The sequence below is a fragment of the Dendropsophus ebraccatus genome, chromosome 1, assembly GCF_027789765.1.
Source record: "Dendropsophus ebraccatus isolate aDenEbr1 chromosome 1, aDenEbr1.pat, whole genome shotgun sequence".
NCBI classification, from domain to species: domain Eukaryota; kingdom Metazoa; phylum Chordata; class Amphibia; order Anura; family Hylidae; genus Dendropsophus; species Dendropsophus ebraccatus.
In genome coordinates, this window is record NC_091454.1 from 120,865,064 (window position 1) to 120,883,425 (window position 18,362).

An 18,362-nucleotide genomic window follows, 5' to 3' on the forward strand; every position below is an offset into this window, starting at 1 on the left:
GTGTGCAGTGGATGCAGCCAGTCTCCAGCCTCCATGTCCTGAACAACTCAGAACTAGACTAGATGGAGCAGGGGGTCTTTTCCTGCTGACAATCTTCTATGTTTCTATATAATATTCACCATACACTAAGAAACACTGCTAACAATGCCAGATACCTGTAATATAGAGGTCAGCCATAGTGATATACAGGGGGTCAAGCCAAAGCAAACACACAGCCTGCTGCACCCATAGCACACACACACACACACAGCCTGCTGCACCCATAGCACACACACACACACACACACACACACAGCCTGCTGCACCCATAGCACACACACACACACACACACACACACACAGCCTGCTGCAGCCATAGCACACACACACAGCCTGCTGCAGCCATAGCACACACACACACACACACACACACACACACACACACAGCCTGCTGCAGCCATAGCACACACACACAGCCTGCTGCAGCCATAGCACACACACACAGCCTGCTGCAGCCATAGCACACACACACACAGCCTGCTGCAGCCATAGCACACACACACACAGCCTGCTGCAGCCATAGCACACACACACAGCCTGCTGCAGCCATAGCACACACACACAGCCTGCTGCAGCCATAGCGCACACACACACAGCCTGCTGCAGCCATAGCGCACACACACACAGCCTGCTGCAGCCATAGCGCACACACACACAGCCTGCTGCAGCCATAGCGCACACACACACAGCCTGCTGCAGCCATAGCGCACACACACACACAGCCTGTTGCAGCCATAGCGCACACACACACACAGCCTGTTGCAGCCATAGCACACACACACAGCCTGCTGCAGCCATAGCACACACACACAGCCTGCTGCAGCCATAGCACACACACACACAGCCTGCTGCAGCCATAGCACACACACACAGCCTGCTGCAGCCATAGCACACACACACAGCCTGCTGCAGCCATAGCACACACACACACAGCCTGCTGCAGCCATAGCACACACACACAGCCTGCTGCAGCCATAGCACACACACACAGCCTGCTGCAGCCATAGCGCACACACACACAGCCTGCTGCAGCCATAGCGCACACACACACAGCCTGCTGCAGCCATAGCGCACACACACACAGCCTGCTGCAGCCATAGCGCACACACACACACAGCCTGTTGCAGCCATAGCACACACACACAGCCTGCTGCAGCCATAGCACACACACACACACACACACACACACACAGCCTGCTGCAGCCATAGCACACACACACACACACACACACACACACACAGCCTGCTGCAGCCATAGCACACACACACAGCCTGCTGCAGCCATAGCACACACACACAGCCTGCTGCAGCCATAGCACACACACACAGCCTGCTGCAGCCATAGCACACACACACAGCCTGCTGCAGCCATAGCACACACACACAGCCTGCTGCAGCCATAGCACACACACACAGCCTGCTGCAGCCATAGCGCACACACACAGCCTGCTGCAGCCATAGCGCACACACACACACAGCCTGCTGCAGCCATAGCGCACACACACACAGCCTGCTGCAGCCATAGCGCACACACACACAGCCTGCTGCAGCCATAGCGCACACACACACAGCCTGCTGCAGCCATAGCACGCACACACAGCCTGCTGCAGCCATAGCGCACACACAGCCTGCTGCAGCCATAGCGCACACACAGCCTGTTGCAGCCATAGCGCGCACACACACACAGCCTGTTGCAGCCATAGCGCACACACACACACAGCCTGTTGCAGCCATAGCGCACACACACACAGCCTGTTGCAGCCATAGCGCGCACACACACAGACTGCTGCAGCCATAGCGCGCACACACACAGCCTGCTGCAGCCATAGCGTGCATACACACACACACACAGCCTTCTGCAGCCATAGCGCACACACACAGCCTGCTGCAGCCATAGCGCGCATACACACACACACACACACACACAGCCTTCTGCTGCCATAGCGCGCACACACACAGCTGCAGCCATAGAACACCACATTGAGGACAAAGGTTACTGCTTCACTACCTATGTCTTCTCCTCCTCTATATTACACAGCATATCTTCATATTACACTGCAGCTCATATACAATCATCCAGGAAAAAAACAGCACAGATCTCCCCCCACACAATGGACTCTTCCAGCTCAGAAACACTGCCAAATAGTGACCGACAACTGCCAGTGCTTTATTAGTGATATATGTTGCTTATAAAATTCATATCAAAACAAAAAAAATTTATTAAAGATTTTTTTAAGGCTGGAGTCGGAGTCTGTACATTTTTTCCAACTCCAGCCAAAACTAGCTCTGACTCCGACTCTACAGCCCTGATCACAACACCAGATTACGGAAATGGATGAACAGCTAGACGGATTGGTAAGATACCAGCTGCCCCAGAGCCACCAGTATGACAATATCCCCTCCACTCAGTGACGTGGCTGTGCTTGATTCTAATGAAGGCGTGTCACCAGCGGGAGGGGATATCATCACACTGGGTGGCACCAGGCCGCCTCCAGTGCATAGAGCTGGGCAAGTGCACAAGAAAAAAAAACTGTGCCGAGTGGTGTTTTGGAAAATAAGCCAGTAAGGTACTGAGAAAAATGTGATGGTAAATCCGCTTTAGAATGAAGCAGAGACCTCCTGTTCTGTCTTTGATGATAAAAAGGAGATTGTGGTAAGATGATCTGTATAGCATTATGGTGAAAGGTGACACCTAGATGTGTATTTTTGAGCAATATATGTGTATTCTAAATGAACATGTAATATACCTAGAAACAATGTGCCATCGATTAGGAAATTTTTCTTTTGGGTGTTTTTTTTTGTCTACGTGTAAGTATTTGGGGGAAGAAATATTCCATTCTTCATGTGCACCATAACTCATACTTCCAATTAAAACAATGGGACCACTAAAATCACTCCTACTACTCACAAACCATGTTTCAAATGCACACAAAAAAGCTTTTATTTCCCTAAAGTGTCATGAAATTAGAAGTCACACTAAACAATGACACCACACAGGGACTGAATTATAAACGGTGTCACTGGCCAAATACTTCTGGACCCAACTGCATACTTCACATTGTACTTTGCAAGGAAAATGTTATGTACAATAAGTCATTATGATAAAAATAACATCAGGAAACAAGATTGTTTTTAAAAACATGAATGAGTGTGTCACCTCAAAGGAGGTCTGTGAATAAGGTTTAAAAAAAAACAAAAAAAAAAAAAACTATTAACATGGGGAAACAGGAATGAATCACTTGGTACTGTAAATAGAACAGAAACAGAAAGTCCTTTTACACCACCAAGTGGAATTTCCCGTTTGCAGCAGTAATGTCTCTATTTACTTTCTGTGTTTGCAGTATTATGCCAAAGTAAATGGAAAATAACACACACAAAAACCATGGATTACTTGTCATTTGATTATTTTACTCTTAGGGCCCTATTCCACAGGACTATTATCGTTCAGATTATCATTAGATTGTTCGAATTTAAACGATAATCGTTTGTTCGAATTTAAACGATAATCGTTTGTTTGAATAGCAGTTAACGACTAACGACCGAACGAGAAATCATTGATCGTTCAATAAGACCTGGACCTATTTTTATCGTTGCTCGTTCGCATTGAATGAGATGTCGTTCGGTCATTCGCAGTAGTGACGACTGCAAGAACGATCATAAGTAACGATTATCTTTCCATGTAAATGGGTGAACGATTTCAGGTCTTTCGTAATAGCAGTCGTTTGGATCGTTTATCGTTAACGATTATGCGAACGATAATCGTCCTGTGGAATAGGGCCCTTAGGCTAGGTTCACACTGCGTTTTTGCTGTCAGTTTAACATATATGTATAAGGGGGGGGGGGGGACACAGATGCTGCTGTATGTTGTTTACATTATAAAAAACAAACCAACCGTATTTTCCGGCGTATAAGTCGACCCTTAACTTTTCCAGTTAAAATATAGAGTTTGAAATATACTCCCCGTATAAGACTACCCCTCTTCTAACGCACACCAAATAACAATTAATAAAAAAACCTCAGACAGCAGCGAGATCTTAGAGGCAGAGAAGGAGGTACAGTAATACTGATAGCATACAAGGACGGGCCATACGGGTGAAAGGGGTGTGTTTTTCTGGGCACAGCACCACTCTGACATAACTCCATACCCTGGACACCTGCAGCTTGCTCTGCCCTTCATACAGTCGCAACCTCAGATTCTCCAGTCTCGTTCCAAAGTTTTTCAGCACCTGTCCTATAAGATGAATAAGGGGTTTTACCGGCTGGCGATTGCTCCCAAGTGGTTCAGGTGCCTACCATTGCGTTTATGCTATGGGGATATTACTTTAACTGAGGTAAATAAAAGGTTATATTTTATTGTTACACCTCTATCTGTGAATTGCTGTCTATAAGGCAGTAGCGTAATTTGGTGGGGGCAGAGGGGGCGGCCGCTCCCGGGCCCACACAGGCAGGAGGCCCACTGAAGATTTTGCCACTTAATGCTATTGCTTTTGCAGACAGACTTAACAAATGTCTATTGGCTGTAGGTGGCCTCTGGCCAGCAACCAGTGCTCCTGGGCGGCCCATACGGCTACCGAATGTTGTGCCTGACCATTTAGCTGTATGTGCTTGTATGCAAGGAAAACATACAGTTGAATGCAGCAGGGTGATTGACAAGACGAGGAGAGCATTGGCTCTCCACCCTGCCAATCACTGTTGTGGCTACAAGTGGCCGTTCCCTCCCTTAGAGCTGTGGGACAAGAGTGATGTCACTCGTGCGCTCACAGAGCAGGAAGAGAGCTGACATCAGAAGACTACAGTACTGCAACCGCACAGCAGGTAAGTATAACTTTTTCCCCTTAGTTATAGAGCAGGAGACCTATGTGGGTGGGGCTAAGTCCTGGGAAGGATGTCATCTATGGGGTTTGGGGAATGGGATGTGCTGGCAAACTGAAAAGGGGGTACCTTATTTGGAGGTATAGTCTACTCACGGTGATGGTGGTGGTGTCTATCCACCATGAGATAGAAGAATGGATGGATGACTAATTAGAAAACAGAAACAGCGCCACAGCTTCCTCTATGTTGTTTGTGGTATTACAACTTGGTTCCATTCTCTTTTAGTGAAACTGAGCTGCACTACCACATCCAAGCTTTGGAGAAGAGTGGCACTGTTTCTGGAAAAAGGCAGCTATGTTTTTGCAATACTGGATAATCACTTTAATTTTTACATGGTTATTTATGTGAGATGTAGAAAGTCTTTTCCACTGTTCTCAGTCCCTATTCACTATGAATAATGTGGTAGAAAATACCCTTTATTATTCAGAAAGAACTGTCATCTACTGAGATTCCCTATGGGTAACACAAATGGTTGGGGGCCCACTGAGACTCACTCGCCCCCCTTAGGCTGAACTCCTAGCTACGCCCCTGCTATAAGGAGGTGTCTTTGTCCCAAGTTGGGTGTTTTTTTTTTAATGCATACATCTGTAGAATTCCGTGCCCTGTGGAGAGGACCTCTGAGCTCTCAGCATCATGATAATTATAATGTCAGGCGCTCTGACACTGTTTGCTAGAAGTGTGTAGATTTCTGCACCCGCTGCACAGTAGGTGCAAGTCAGGCTGTTTTGGTTTTTTTTGGTTTTTTTTTTAAGAGGCGTGCGCCTAATAATCAAACCGGCTGGGCAGTTAGGGGTGGGGCGTAATTTCATAAATGTCCCCCAATGTGTGCGTTCCAGTTGCAGAGTGTCCTATAACCTTAGTGTCACCTGATGCTGTTGCATGACATCTCTAGTCAATTATAGTACATGACCTGTGTTGCACAGCGACTAAATCTGGCTGTGCAACTGAAGTAGCATAGAATAGGATGTAAAGCATAGCAGAGTAATACATCTGCTCTCGTGATATCACTCCCACATTACTAAAAAAAAAAAAAAAAAAGCACCAGTAACTGTCTTGACGTCTCTAACATTATGCCCTAAAACTGAGCTTCATTTATTTCCTCCCTCTTCTAACCTGACGTTTCCATATCTGTTTGTGGTTCAACCATAACCCCTACACAGCAAGCCTTGGGGTCATGTTACACTCTGATCTCTCCCTCGCTCCCCATATTCTTTTCCACATTCTTGTCACCTGCATCTAAAAAAAAACAACTCTAAAATCTGTCCCTTCCTAACTGTCAAATCAGCTAAAACCCTCATTGTCACTAATGCAAAGTTATCATCATCATCATCATTATTATTATTAATGTCAGCTCTGTGCCTGGTCGCCAAATCCGGCCCCCTCGCAATCAGTGTTCTGCCTGCACAGCACATATATCCCAAGGCTTGCTCCTGTATCTTGCTCCCACCTGCAATTTAGCGGTGCTCTGTAGGTTCTCTTCTAGAGGTGGATAGCCAAGGATGACATAAAGATAACACTGCAACTTGCCAAACATTTCACTTTCCATTTATTAAAAGTCTGGAGCCAAGACTATAAGGGCACTAAGATCGGTCACAACTTAAAAGTGCATTGAGTACACTGCAAGACATTCCCAAGTTCCAATACTAGATCTTCCCCTCTCTGAAGTTAACTATCTAACTGTTTTAGAGCGTTCTTGTAAAACGTATGCAACATTAAATCATAGTGGATTGCAGGTACATGCTTGCCAACTACAATTCAAGTTCTGTTTCATTCAGTGCTCCATTACATGAGACAAATGTGCCACAAAAACCTTTTATCTACATAATTTAAAAGGTCTGTGAAGCGGATATGATCTACAATTAGCCGGAAGACAAAGGGGGCATTATTAACAGGGCAAAAATTCATTAAAGGGGTATTCCCCCCAAGAGCTAAAAAAAATGAAATGCTCCCAAACCTAGCTGGTTTTACTCACCAAGTCCCCCTGAGTATTTTGAGCCGTCTCCCATCTTTCTAGCTGCTGCCGTTCCTGAGTTACAACTTTTTCTAAAACATGGTCTATATCCAAGATAGGAAACTACATTTCCCATCATGCAATGCTTCTGCCTGATGATGGTGAAGTAGCAGAGCTGAGACAATGAAGGAGATGATGACGGTGTAGCAGAGCTGAGTTGGCGGGGACGCCGGTGTAGCAGAGCTGAGTTGGCGGGGACGCCGGTGTAGCAGAGCTGAGTTGGCGGGGACGCCGGTGATTGCGAGGGGCGGAGCTTGTCGCAAGTGATTGCGGGGGGGGGGGGGCGAGCTTGCCGTGGGCGATTGCGGGGGGCGGAGCTTGCCGTGGGCGATTGCGGGGGGCGGAGCTTGCGGGGGCGATTGCGGGGGGCGGAGCTTGCCGTGGGCGATTGCGGGGGGCGGAGCTTGCCGTGGGCGATTGCGGGGGGTGCCGCGGGTGAGTGCGGAGGCTATGCTGCGGGTGAGTGAGGGATGCCACAGGTGATGAGGGGGGGGGGGGCGGTTGGTTGTGGGGCGGGGGGCCGTGTGCTGCGGGTGAGTGCTGCCGGGAGGCTCTGGACACAGAGGGGGGAGCTCTGGGCTGGTGGTGACCGGGTGGCTGCTGTAAGGCTGCGTGCACACTACGGAATTGCCGCGTATAACCCGCGGCGTATTCAGTCGCTCGTCCCTGCACGCGGCGGCGCGCTTTTCCGCCGGTGCCATAGACACTGTTCTGTGCACGGGCGGATTCCGCGTTCCGTCGAAAGAATTGTCAATTCTTTTGGCGGAACGCGGAATCCGCCCGTGCATAGAATAGTGTCTATGGCACGGACGGAAATGCGCGCCGCCGCGTGCGTATACGAACTACGGAAAACGACGCGGGTTATACGCGGCAATTCCGTAGTGTGCACGCACCCTTAGAGAGGTGTGCTGGCACGTGTAGCAAAGAATTGAGCTCCTGGAAATATAGGACAATAGAAAGCACTGTATATTGGTGTAGGAACGAGCTCCAAAAATAAAAATAAAAAATTGGGGCAGAAAGTGTCATGATATTGAAGAGTAGAGATGAGTGCAACTCAAGCATGCTGGAGTCCGATCTTATACTGGTGGATGAAGAAGTTGGATGCAGCCCTCGGGAGTCTGGGAAAACATGGATAAATAGGCTGTATCCATCCATGCTTCCCAGGCTGCATCCAACTTCTTCAGCCACCAATATTCAAATGCTGAATGATTGGCTCTGCATCGCTACTGAAGTCAATTCCTTATGAAGATGTAGTAGTTTATTTTTTGGCCATGGGCAGATAACCCCTTTCAAAGGAAACTATCAGCAGGCTAAACAAACCTAACCTGCTGATAGCTTAATTTAGCGGATCAGTGCTTTAGGGGCAGTAGCCCCACCCCCAGTTCTCCTAAGAGCCTTACTAGACGCAAGAGATACTGTATCCACCAACCCACCCCCCACACCACTGGTACCATCGTTTGATGAGTAAGTCCTTCCCAATTGTGCCTTTTGGCTAGAGAAGAGCGAACCGGGTTCAGGTTCAAGTTGATCTGAACCCGAACTTTCAGCATTTGATTAGCTGGGGCTGCTGAACTTAGATAAATCTCTAAGGTTGTCTGGAAAACATGGATATAGTCATTGGCTGTATCCATGTTTTCCACATAGCCTTAGGGCCCTATTCCACCGGACGATTATCGTTTGCATAATTGTTAACGATTAACGATCTCAAACAACCGCCATTGCGAAAGACCTGAAAACATTCAGTCATTTCCATGGAACGATAATCGTTACTTATGATCGTAATTGCGATCGTTTTTTTTTCTTCGCTATTTATTCGCTATTGCGTTCGTATCTATTGCGAACGACCAAACGAGGTCTTATTCAATGCGAACGATTTGCGAACGTTTCGCGAACGAGCAACGATAAAAATAGGTCCAGGTCTTATAAAGCGATCAACGATTTCTTGTTCGTTCGTTAATTGTTAACTGCATTTCAACCGAACGATTATCATTTAGATTCGAACGACTTAACGATAATCTGAAAGATAATCGTCCGGTGGAATAGGGCCCTTAGGGCTTTATCCAAGTTCATCAGCCCCAGGTAATCAAATGCCGAACGTTCAGATTCGGATTGACTCGAGCACGCTCCAGGTTCGCTTATCTCTACTTTTGACCCCTTCACATCAGTAATACATACTACAATAATAAAATATATATATATATTTTTTTTTATATTTACACACACACACACTTTGCCCAGTAAGAACGTATATACATGTTCCTGCACTGATCGGGCTGCAATGCAAGCGATCCTGCACACATCAGTGTAGTTAGGGCTGGGAATAATAACAGGCAGCTGCCCTTAATTAACCCTTTAAATGCTGCAATGCATAGCAATCAGAGCGATTAAGGAAGTCAGCAGCAGGTTAAGCAGCTGTCACTGACTTATCGGGACCCCCGAAACATGGCTGCGGGGGTCTTGATCACTTGTACCGACAGGCAGGGGTAAGACACATACCTCTGCCGTCCTGTTGGATCAGAGATCTGTAGATAGAGTCTGTTCTCAGGCAGTACAATCGCCCATTGTACTGATCTATGCTATGCCATGGCAAATTATAGATCAGTATATACAATCTAATGACTGCATGTTAAACTGTAAAGAAAAAAAGAAAAATAAAAAAGTTAAAATATTTAGAACAAAAAAAAACTCTATAAAAATATACCCAAATTAAAGTTTAAATTACCTCCTTGCCCATTATAAAAAAATAAAACGGTAAAATAAAATAATTATATATCGTAGCATGTGGAATTGCATGATCTATTAAAATGTCAAAAGAGGAAAAAAAAAAAAAAAAAGGCCAAAATAGTTTTTTTGTTTTTTTAAAAAATATTATATCAGAAAAGAAAAAAAAATCATAACCCTTTTTTTACACTTTTATGATACCAATAAAAAACTAGAGATTGCGAAACAGAAAATGGACAACCCCAACCAGCCCTGTAGGTGGAAAAATTAAAGCGAAGATGGTGAAAGAGGATAAAGTGATCATTCACTGTAATTGAAGCATGCTGGGGATAGTACATCCAAAACTAACCTATTCTCATTGCTGGCAGTCTTATGTCACTGAATGTTTCTATGCAGCTGATAGACTCAGGTACCTACCACATGTCTGGATTCACCATCAATCTACTACATAAGGGGGCACTCCAGGTATAAAGAGAGGTCAGTGGCGGCAGCATTGGGGCACAGCGAGGATGGCGCACCTGATCTCTCATCCGGCCATCACTTATCTCCCAGGGATGCCCCAACACTCCCCATGATGGCTTATGTTATAGAACTATGCCCTCCCATATGTACCATGTCAGCCTGTGCATGCTATGTGTATACTGTATATACTATGAGGACTGGCACACACTGTATGTAACACAATGCTCCCATGGGTTATTCCCCTGCAGCAATATGGAGGTGACTGCTGCAGCCATAACTAGTCCTAGCAGCAGTACCTGGGGCAGTGATAGGGGGCGCCCTCCCTGCACACTGTGTGAGGGGTAACAGACACTACAGCGAGGGAAGAACACGAGAGCACGGCGGTTACCTGGACTTCCTTGAGCTGACACCCACGGCAGAACATCTCTGTGGAGGTTAAAGGTGACCTGAAAGTCCAGCAGCATCTCTGCAGCCTGCGGGAAGTTACGAGCGTCCCCTGTGCGACTGTGTCCTCCGCTACAGCGCTGAGAGTCCGCCCATACCTACAACCGCACACTGTGTACGAGCGCCTGCTACCCCCTCAGCCGTGTCGCGATGTCCGCCTACAGGACGGGACACGCACTCTAGGCGCCCCCTTATGACCACTACTTGTAATGCTACCATAGACCTCCTGCTATCGCAGCTCACCTACTTCAGGCCCCGCCCACAACTCAAATAACCCCGCCCACAGTTTCCAGACTACAGATCGCTTGGTGGGAGGCGCGCGATGCCATTGGTCCTGGAGACATCAATCAGCTGCAGCTGCGCCCTGAAGCCTTACTGACAGGAGGAGGCGGGACTAAGGAAATGCCGGGAAGGGAATTCCCCTGACGTCAGAGGAGTATAGCGGAGCTGGGATACAGCCCGAACCACAGCGCCCTCCTGCGGCTGTGCCCTGTACCTGCTCCACAGTCTTCTGTCCACTTGATAATTCCTAGAAAACGCACACTGAGTGTCAAAAAGTTGGTAGAAAAATATAAACTGTTCTTGTACAATGCACACCTGACATTCTGCCACAGAATTACCTCAGTGGTTCAGGCTGGTTAAGAGTCTGGCATGTCCGGTGTAAGTTTGCACCATCTACTGGTTCTGTTTTATGTGACAATGTGCACTGCAATGGGGCACCTTTACACCCATGCACCCTTTCCTTCAAGCCACACCCACTGTTTGGTAAGCCCCACACTTTACCAGATAGGTATGCTCTGTGCCTCTGTATTGTATAGGCCCCTCTGTGTAGTCCCTAACAGTATATATTGTAGGCCCCTCAGTACAGCCACTGTGTACTATAGGACCCTGTGTGCTGCTGAAATGTATACAGGCCCCTGTGTGCTGCTGCAATGTATTATAGGCCCCTGTGTGCTGCTGCAATGTATTATAGGGCCCTGTGTGCTGCCGCAATGTATTATAGGCCCCTGTGTGCTACCGCAATGTATTGTAGGGTCCTGTGTGCTGCTGAAATGTATATAGGCCCCTGTGTGCTGCTGCAATGTATTATAGGCCCCTGTGTGCTGCTGCAATGTATTATAGGGCCCTGTGTGCTGCTGCAATGTATTATAGGGCCCTGTGTGCTGCTGCAATGTATTATAGGGCCCTGTGTGCTGCCGCAATGTATTAAAGGCCCCTGTGTGCTGCCGCAATGTATTGTAGGGTCCTGTGTGCTGCTGCAATGTATTATAGGCCCCTGTGTGCTGCTGAAATGTATATAGGCCCCTGTGTGCTGCTGCAATGTATTATAGGCCCCTGTGTGCTGCTGCTGCAATGTATTATAGGCCCCTGTGTGCTGCTGCTGCAATGTATTATAGGCCCCTGTGTGCTGCTGCAATGTATTATAGGCCCCTGTGTGCTGCTGCTGCAATGTATTATAGGCCCCTGTGTGCTGCTGCTGCAATGTATTATAGGCCCCTGTGTGCTGCTGCTGCAATGTATTATAGGCCCCTGTGTGCTGCTGCTGCAATGTATTATAGGCCCCTGTGTGCTGCTGCAATGTATTATAGTGCCCTGTGTGCTGCTGCAATGTATTATAGGCCCCTGTGTGCTGCTGCTGCAATGTATTATAGGCCCCTGTGTGCTGCTGCTGCAATGTATTATAGGCCCCTGTGTGCTGCTGCTGCAATGTATTATAGGCCCCTGTGTGCTGCTGCTGCAATGTATTATAGGCCCCTGTGTGCTGCTGCAATGTATTATAGGCCCCTGTGTGCTGCTGCAATGTATTATAGGCCCCTGTGTGCTGCTGCAATGTATTATAGGCCCCTGTGTGCTGCTGCAATGTATTATAGGCCCCTGTGTGCTGCTGCAATGTATTATAGGCCCCTGTGTGTTGCTGCAATTTATTATAGGGCCCTGTGTGCTGCTGCAATGCATTATAGGGTCCTGTGTGCTGCTGCAATGTATTACAGGCCCCTGTGTGCTGTTGCAATGTATATAGGACCCTGTGTGCTGCTGCGATGTATTATAGGACCCTGTGTGCTGCTGCGATGTATTACAGGGTCCTGTGTGCTGATGCAATGTATTACAGAACCCTGTGTGCTGCTGCAATGTGTTATAGGTCCCTGTGTGCTGCTGCAATGTGTTATAGGTCCCTGTGTGCTGCTGCAATGTATTATAGGGCCCTGTGTGCCGCTGCAATATATTATAGGTCACTGTGTGCTGCCGTAATGTATTATAGGTCCCTGTGTGCTGCCGTAATGTATTATAGGCCCCTGTGTGCTGCTGCAATGTATTATAGGACCCTGTGTGCAGTCCCAATGTATTACAGGCCCCTGTGTGCTGCCGCAATGTATTGTAGGGTCCTGTGTGCTGCTGCAATGTATTATAGGGCCCTGTGTGCTGCTGCAATGTATTATAGGACCCTGTGTGCTGCTGCAATGTATTATAGGGCCCTGTGTGCTGCTGCAATGTATTATAGGGCCCTGTGTGCAGTCCCAATGTATTACAGGCCCCTGTGTGCTGCTGCAATGTATTACAGGCCCCTGTGTGCTGCCGCAATGTATTGCCCTGGGTGCTGCTGCAATGTATTATAGGGCCCTGTGTGCTGCTGCAATGTATTATAGGACCCTGTGTGCTGCTGCAATGTATTATAGGGCCCTGTGTGCAGTCCCAATGTATTACAGGCCCCTGTGTGCTGCCGCAATGTATTACAGGCCCCTGTGTGCTGTTGCAATGTATTATAGGTCCCTGTGTGCTGCTGCAATGTATTATAGGGCCCTGTGTGCTGCTGCAATGTATTATAGGGGCCTGTGTGCAGCTGCAATGTATTATAGGGGCCTGTGTGCAGTCCCAATGTATTACAGGCCCCTGTGTGCTGCCGCAATGTATTATAGGTCCCTGTGTGCTGCTGCAATGTATTATAGAGCCCTGTGTGCCGCTGCAATATATTATAGGTCCCTGTGTGCTGCCGTAATGTATTATAGGCCCCTGTGTGCTGCTGCAATGTATTATAGGCCCCTGTGTGCTGCTGCAATGTATTATAGGGCCCTGTGTGCTGCTTCGATGTATTATAGGGCCCTGTGTGCTGCTGCTGCAATGTATTATAGGGTCCTGTGTGCAGTCCCAATGTATTACAGGCCCCTGTGTGCTGCCGCAATGTATTGTAGGGTCCTTTGTGCTGCTGCAATGTATTATAGGGCCCTGTGTGCTGCTGCAATGTATTATAGGGCCCTGTGTGCTGCTGCAATGTATTATAGGACCCTGTGTGCTGCTGCAATGTATTATAGGGCCCTGTGTGCAGTCCCAATGTATTACAGGCCCCTGTGTGCTGCTGCAATGTATTACAGGCTCCTGTGTGCTGCCGCAATGTATTGCCCTGGGCCCTGGGTGCTGCTGCAATGTATTATAGGGCCCTGTGTGCTGCTGCAATGTATTATAGGACCCTGTGTGCTGCTGCAATGTATTATAGGGCCCTGTGTGCAGTCCCAATGTATTACAGGCCCCTGTGTGCTGCCGCAATGTATTACAGGCCCCTGTGTGCTGCTGCAATGTATTATAGGCCCCTGTGTGCTGCTGCAATGTATTATAGGTCCCTGTGTGCTGCTGCAATGTATTATAGGGCCCTGTGTGCTGCTGCAATGAATTATAGGGGCCTGTGTGCAGTCCCAATGTATTACAGGCCCCTGTGTGCTGCCGCAATGTATTATAGGTCCCTGTGTGCTGCCGTAATGTATTATAGGCCCCTGTGTGCTGCTGCAATGTATTATAGGACCCTGTGTGCTGCTTCAATGTATTATAGGGCCCTGTGTGCTGCTGCAATGTATTATAGGGTCTTGTGTGCAGTCCCAATGTATTACAGGCCCCTGTGTGCTGCCGCAATGTATTACAGGCCCCTGTGTGCTGCTGCAATGTATTATAGGTCCCTGTGTGCTGCTGCAATGTATTATAGGGCCCTGTGTGCTGCTGCAATGTATTATAGGGGCCTGTGTGCAGTCCCAATGTATTACAGGCCCCTGTGTGCTGCCGCAATGTATTATAGGTCCCTGTGTGCTGCTGCAATGTATTATAGAGCACTGTGTGCCACTGCAATATATTATAGGTCCCTGTGTGCTGCCGTAATGTATTATAGGCCCCTGTGTGCTGCTGCAATGTATTATAGGACCCTGTGTGCTGCTGCAATGTATTATAGGGCCCTGTGTGCAGTCCCAATGTATTACAGGCCCCTGTGTGCTGCTGCAATGTATTACAGGCTCCTGTGTGCTGCCGCAATGTATTGCCCTGGGCCCTGGGTGCTGCTGCAATGTATTATAGGGCCCTGTGTGCTGCTGCAATGTATTATAGGCCCCTGTGTGCTGCTGCAATGTATTATAGGCCCCTGTGTGCTGCTGCTGCAATGTATTATAGGCCCCTGTGTGCTGCTGCTGCAATGTATTATAGGCCCCTGTGTGCTGCTGCTGCAATGTATTATAGGCCCCTGTGTGCTGCTGCTGCAATGTATTATAGGCCCCTGTGTGCTGCTGCAATGTATTATAGTGCCCTGTGTGCTGCTGCAATGTATTATAGGCCCCTGTGTGCTGCTGCTGCAATGTATTATAGGCCCCTGTGTGCTGCTGCTGCAATGTATTATAGGCCCCTGTGTGCTGCTGCTGCAATGTATTATAGGCCCCTGTGTGCTGCTGCTGCAATGTATTATAGGCCCCTGTGTGCTGCTGCAATGTATTATAGGCCCCTGTGTGCTGCTGCAATGTATTATAGGCCCCTGTGTGCTGCTGCAATGTATTATAGGCCCCTGTGTGCTGCTGCAATGTATTATAGGCCCCTGTGTGCTGCTGCAATGTATTATAGGCCCCTGTGTGTTGCTGCAATTTATTATAGGGCCCTGTGTGCTGCTGCAATGCATTATAGGGTCCTGTGTGCTGCTGCAATGTATTACAGGCCCCTGTGTGCTGTTGCAATGTATATAGGACCCTGTGTGCTGCTGCGATGTATTATAGGACCCTGTGTGCTGCTGCGATGTATTACAGGGTCCTGTGTGCTGATGCAATGTATTACAGAACCCTGTGTGCTGCTGCAATGTGTTATAGGTCCCTGTGTGCTGCTGCAATGTGTTATAGGTCCCTGTGTGCTGCTGCAATGTATTATAGGGCCCTGTGTGCCGCTGCAATATATTATAGGTCACTGTGTGCTGCCGTAATGTATTATAGGTCCCTGTGTGCTGCCGTAATGTATTATAGGCCCCTGTGTGCTGCTGCAATGTATTATAGGACCCTGTGTGCAGTCCCAATGTATTACAGGCCCCTGTGTGCTGCCGCAATGTATTGTAGGGTCCTGTGTGCTGCTGCAATGTATTATAGGGCCCTGTGTGCTGCTGCAATGTATTATAGGACCCTGTGTGCTGCTGCAATGTATTATAGGGCCCTGTGTGCTGCTGCAATGTATTATAGGGCCCTGTGTGCAGTCCCAATGTATTACAGGCCCCTGTGTGCTGCTGCAATGTATTACAGGCCCCTGTGTGCTGCCGCAATGTATTGCCCTGGGTGCTGCTGCAATGTATTATAGGGCCCTGTGTGCTGCTGCAATGTATTATAGGACCCTGTGTGCTGCTGCAATGTATTATAGGGCCCTGTGTGCAGTCCCAATGTATTACAGGCCCCTGTGTGCTGCCGCAATGTATTACAGGCCCCTGTGTGCTGTTGCAATGTATTATAGGTCCCTGTGTGCTGCTGCAATGTATTATAGGGCCCTGTGTGCTGCTGCAATGTATTATAGGGGCCTGTGTGCAGCTGCAATGTATTATAGGGGCCTGTGTGCAGTCCCAATGTATTACAGGCCCCTGTGTGCTGCCGCAATGTATTATAGGTCCCTGTGTGCTGCTGCAATGTATTATAGAGCCCTGTGTGCCGCTGCAATATATTATAGGTCCCTGTGTGCTGCCGTAATGTATTATAGGCCCCTGTGTGCTGCTGCAATGTATTATAGGCCCCTGTGTGCTGCTGCAATGTATTATAGGGCCCTGTGTGCTGCTTCGATGTATTATAGGGCCCTGTGTGCTGCTGCTGCAATGTATTATAGGGTCCTGTGTGCAGTCCCAATGTATTACAGGCCCCTGTGTGCTGCCGCAATGTATTGTAGGGTCCTTTGTGCTGCTGCAATGTATTATAGGGCCCTGTGTGCTGCTGCAATGTATTATAGGGCCCTGTGTGCTGCTGCAATGTATTATAGGACCCTGTGTGCTGCTGCAATGTATTATAGGGCCCTGTGTGCAGTCCCAATGTATTACAGGCCCCTGTGTGCTGCTGCAATGTATTACAGGCTCCTGTGTGCTGCCGCAATGTATTGCCCTGGGCCCTGGGTGCTGCTGCAATGTATTATAGGGCCCTGTGTGCTGCTGCAATGTATTATAGGACCCTGTGTGCTGCTGCAATGTATTATAGGGCCCTGTGTGCAGTCCCAATGTATTACAGGCCCCTGTGTGCTGCCGCAATGTATTACAGGCCCCTGTGTGCTGCTGCAATGTATTATAGGCCCCTGTGTGCTGCTGCAATGTATTATAGGTCCCTGTGTGCTGCTGCAATGTATTATAGGGCCCTGTGTGCTGCTGCAATGAATTATAGGGGCCTGTGTGCAGTCCCAATGTATTACAGGCCCCTGTGTGCTGCCGCAATGTATTATAGGTCCCTGTGTGCTGCCGTAATGTATTATAGGCCCCTGTGTGCTGCTGCAATGTATTATAGGACCCTGTGTGCTGCTTCAATGTATTATAGGGCCCTGTGTGCTGCTGCAATGTATTATAGGGTCTTGTGTGCAGTCCCAATGTATTACAGGCCCCTGTGTGCTGCCGCAATGTATTACAGGCCCCTGTGTGCTGCTGCAATGTATTATAGGTCCCTGTGTGCTGCTGCAATGTATTATAGGGCCCTGTGTGCTGCTGCAATGTATTATAGGGGCCTGTGTGCAGTCCCAATGTATTACAGGCCCCTGTGTGCTGCCGCAATGTATTATAGGTCCCTGTGTGCTGCTGCAATGTATTATAGAGCACTGTGTGCCACTGCAATATATTATAGGTCCCTGTGTGCTGCCGTAATGTATTATAGGCCCCTGTGTGCTGCTGCAATGTATTATAGGACCCTGTGTGCTGCTGCAATGTATTATAGGGCCCTGTGTGCAGTCCCAATGTATTACAGGCCCCTGTGTGCTGCTGCAATGTATTACAGGCTCCTGTGTGCTGCCGCAATGTATTGCCCTGGGCCCTGGGTGCTGCTGCAATGTATTATAGGGCCCTGTGTGCTGCTGCAATGTATTATAGGACCCTGTGTGCTGCTGCAATGTATTATAGGGCCCTGTGTGCAGTCCCAATGTATTACAGGCCCCTGTGTGCTGCCGCAATGTATTACAGGCCCCTGTGTGCTGCTGCAATGTATTATAGGCCCCTGTGTGCTGCTGCAATGTATTATAGGTCCCTGTGTGCTGCTGCAATGTATTATAGGGCCCTGTGTGCTGCTGCAATGAATTATAGGGGCCTGTGTGCAGTCCCAATGTATTACAGGCCCCTGTGTGCTGCCGCAATGTATTATAGGTCCCTGTGTGCTGCTGCAATGTATTATAGAGCCCTGTGTGCCGCTGCAATATATTATAGGTCCCTGTGTGCTGCCGTAATGTATTATAGGCCCCTGTGTGCTGCTGCAATGTATTATAGGACCCTGTGTGCTGCTTCAATGTATTATAGGGCCCTGTGTGCTGCTGCAATGTATTATAGGGTCTTGTGTGCAGTCCCAATGTATTACAGGCCCCT

The 18,362-nt window shown here is 48.4% G+C and overlaps 1 protein-coding gene across 3 annotated transcripts in view; it reads right to left on the bottom strand.

Annotated features, from left to right (window-relative positions):
* GSAP (gamma-secretase activating protein) overlaps positions 1–10,798 on the bottom strand; it is a 72,029-nt gene extending 61,231 nt beyond the window's left edge. For 2 of the 3 annotated variants that reach the window (XM_069978083.1, XM_069978071.1), the window contains exon 1: positions 10,494–10,798. In XM_069978083.1, coding sequence (XP_069834184.1) covers positions 10,494–10,529 — 36 coding nt within the window. In that variant the 5' untranslated portion in view covers positions 10,530–10,798. Of the gene's footprint in view, positions 1–10,060; positions 10,083–10,493 lie in introns of those variants that run through there. The other variant, XM_069978092.1, reaches the window with a different exon arrangement.
* Positions 10,799–18,362: the final 7,564 nt, after the last annotated feature.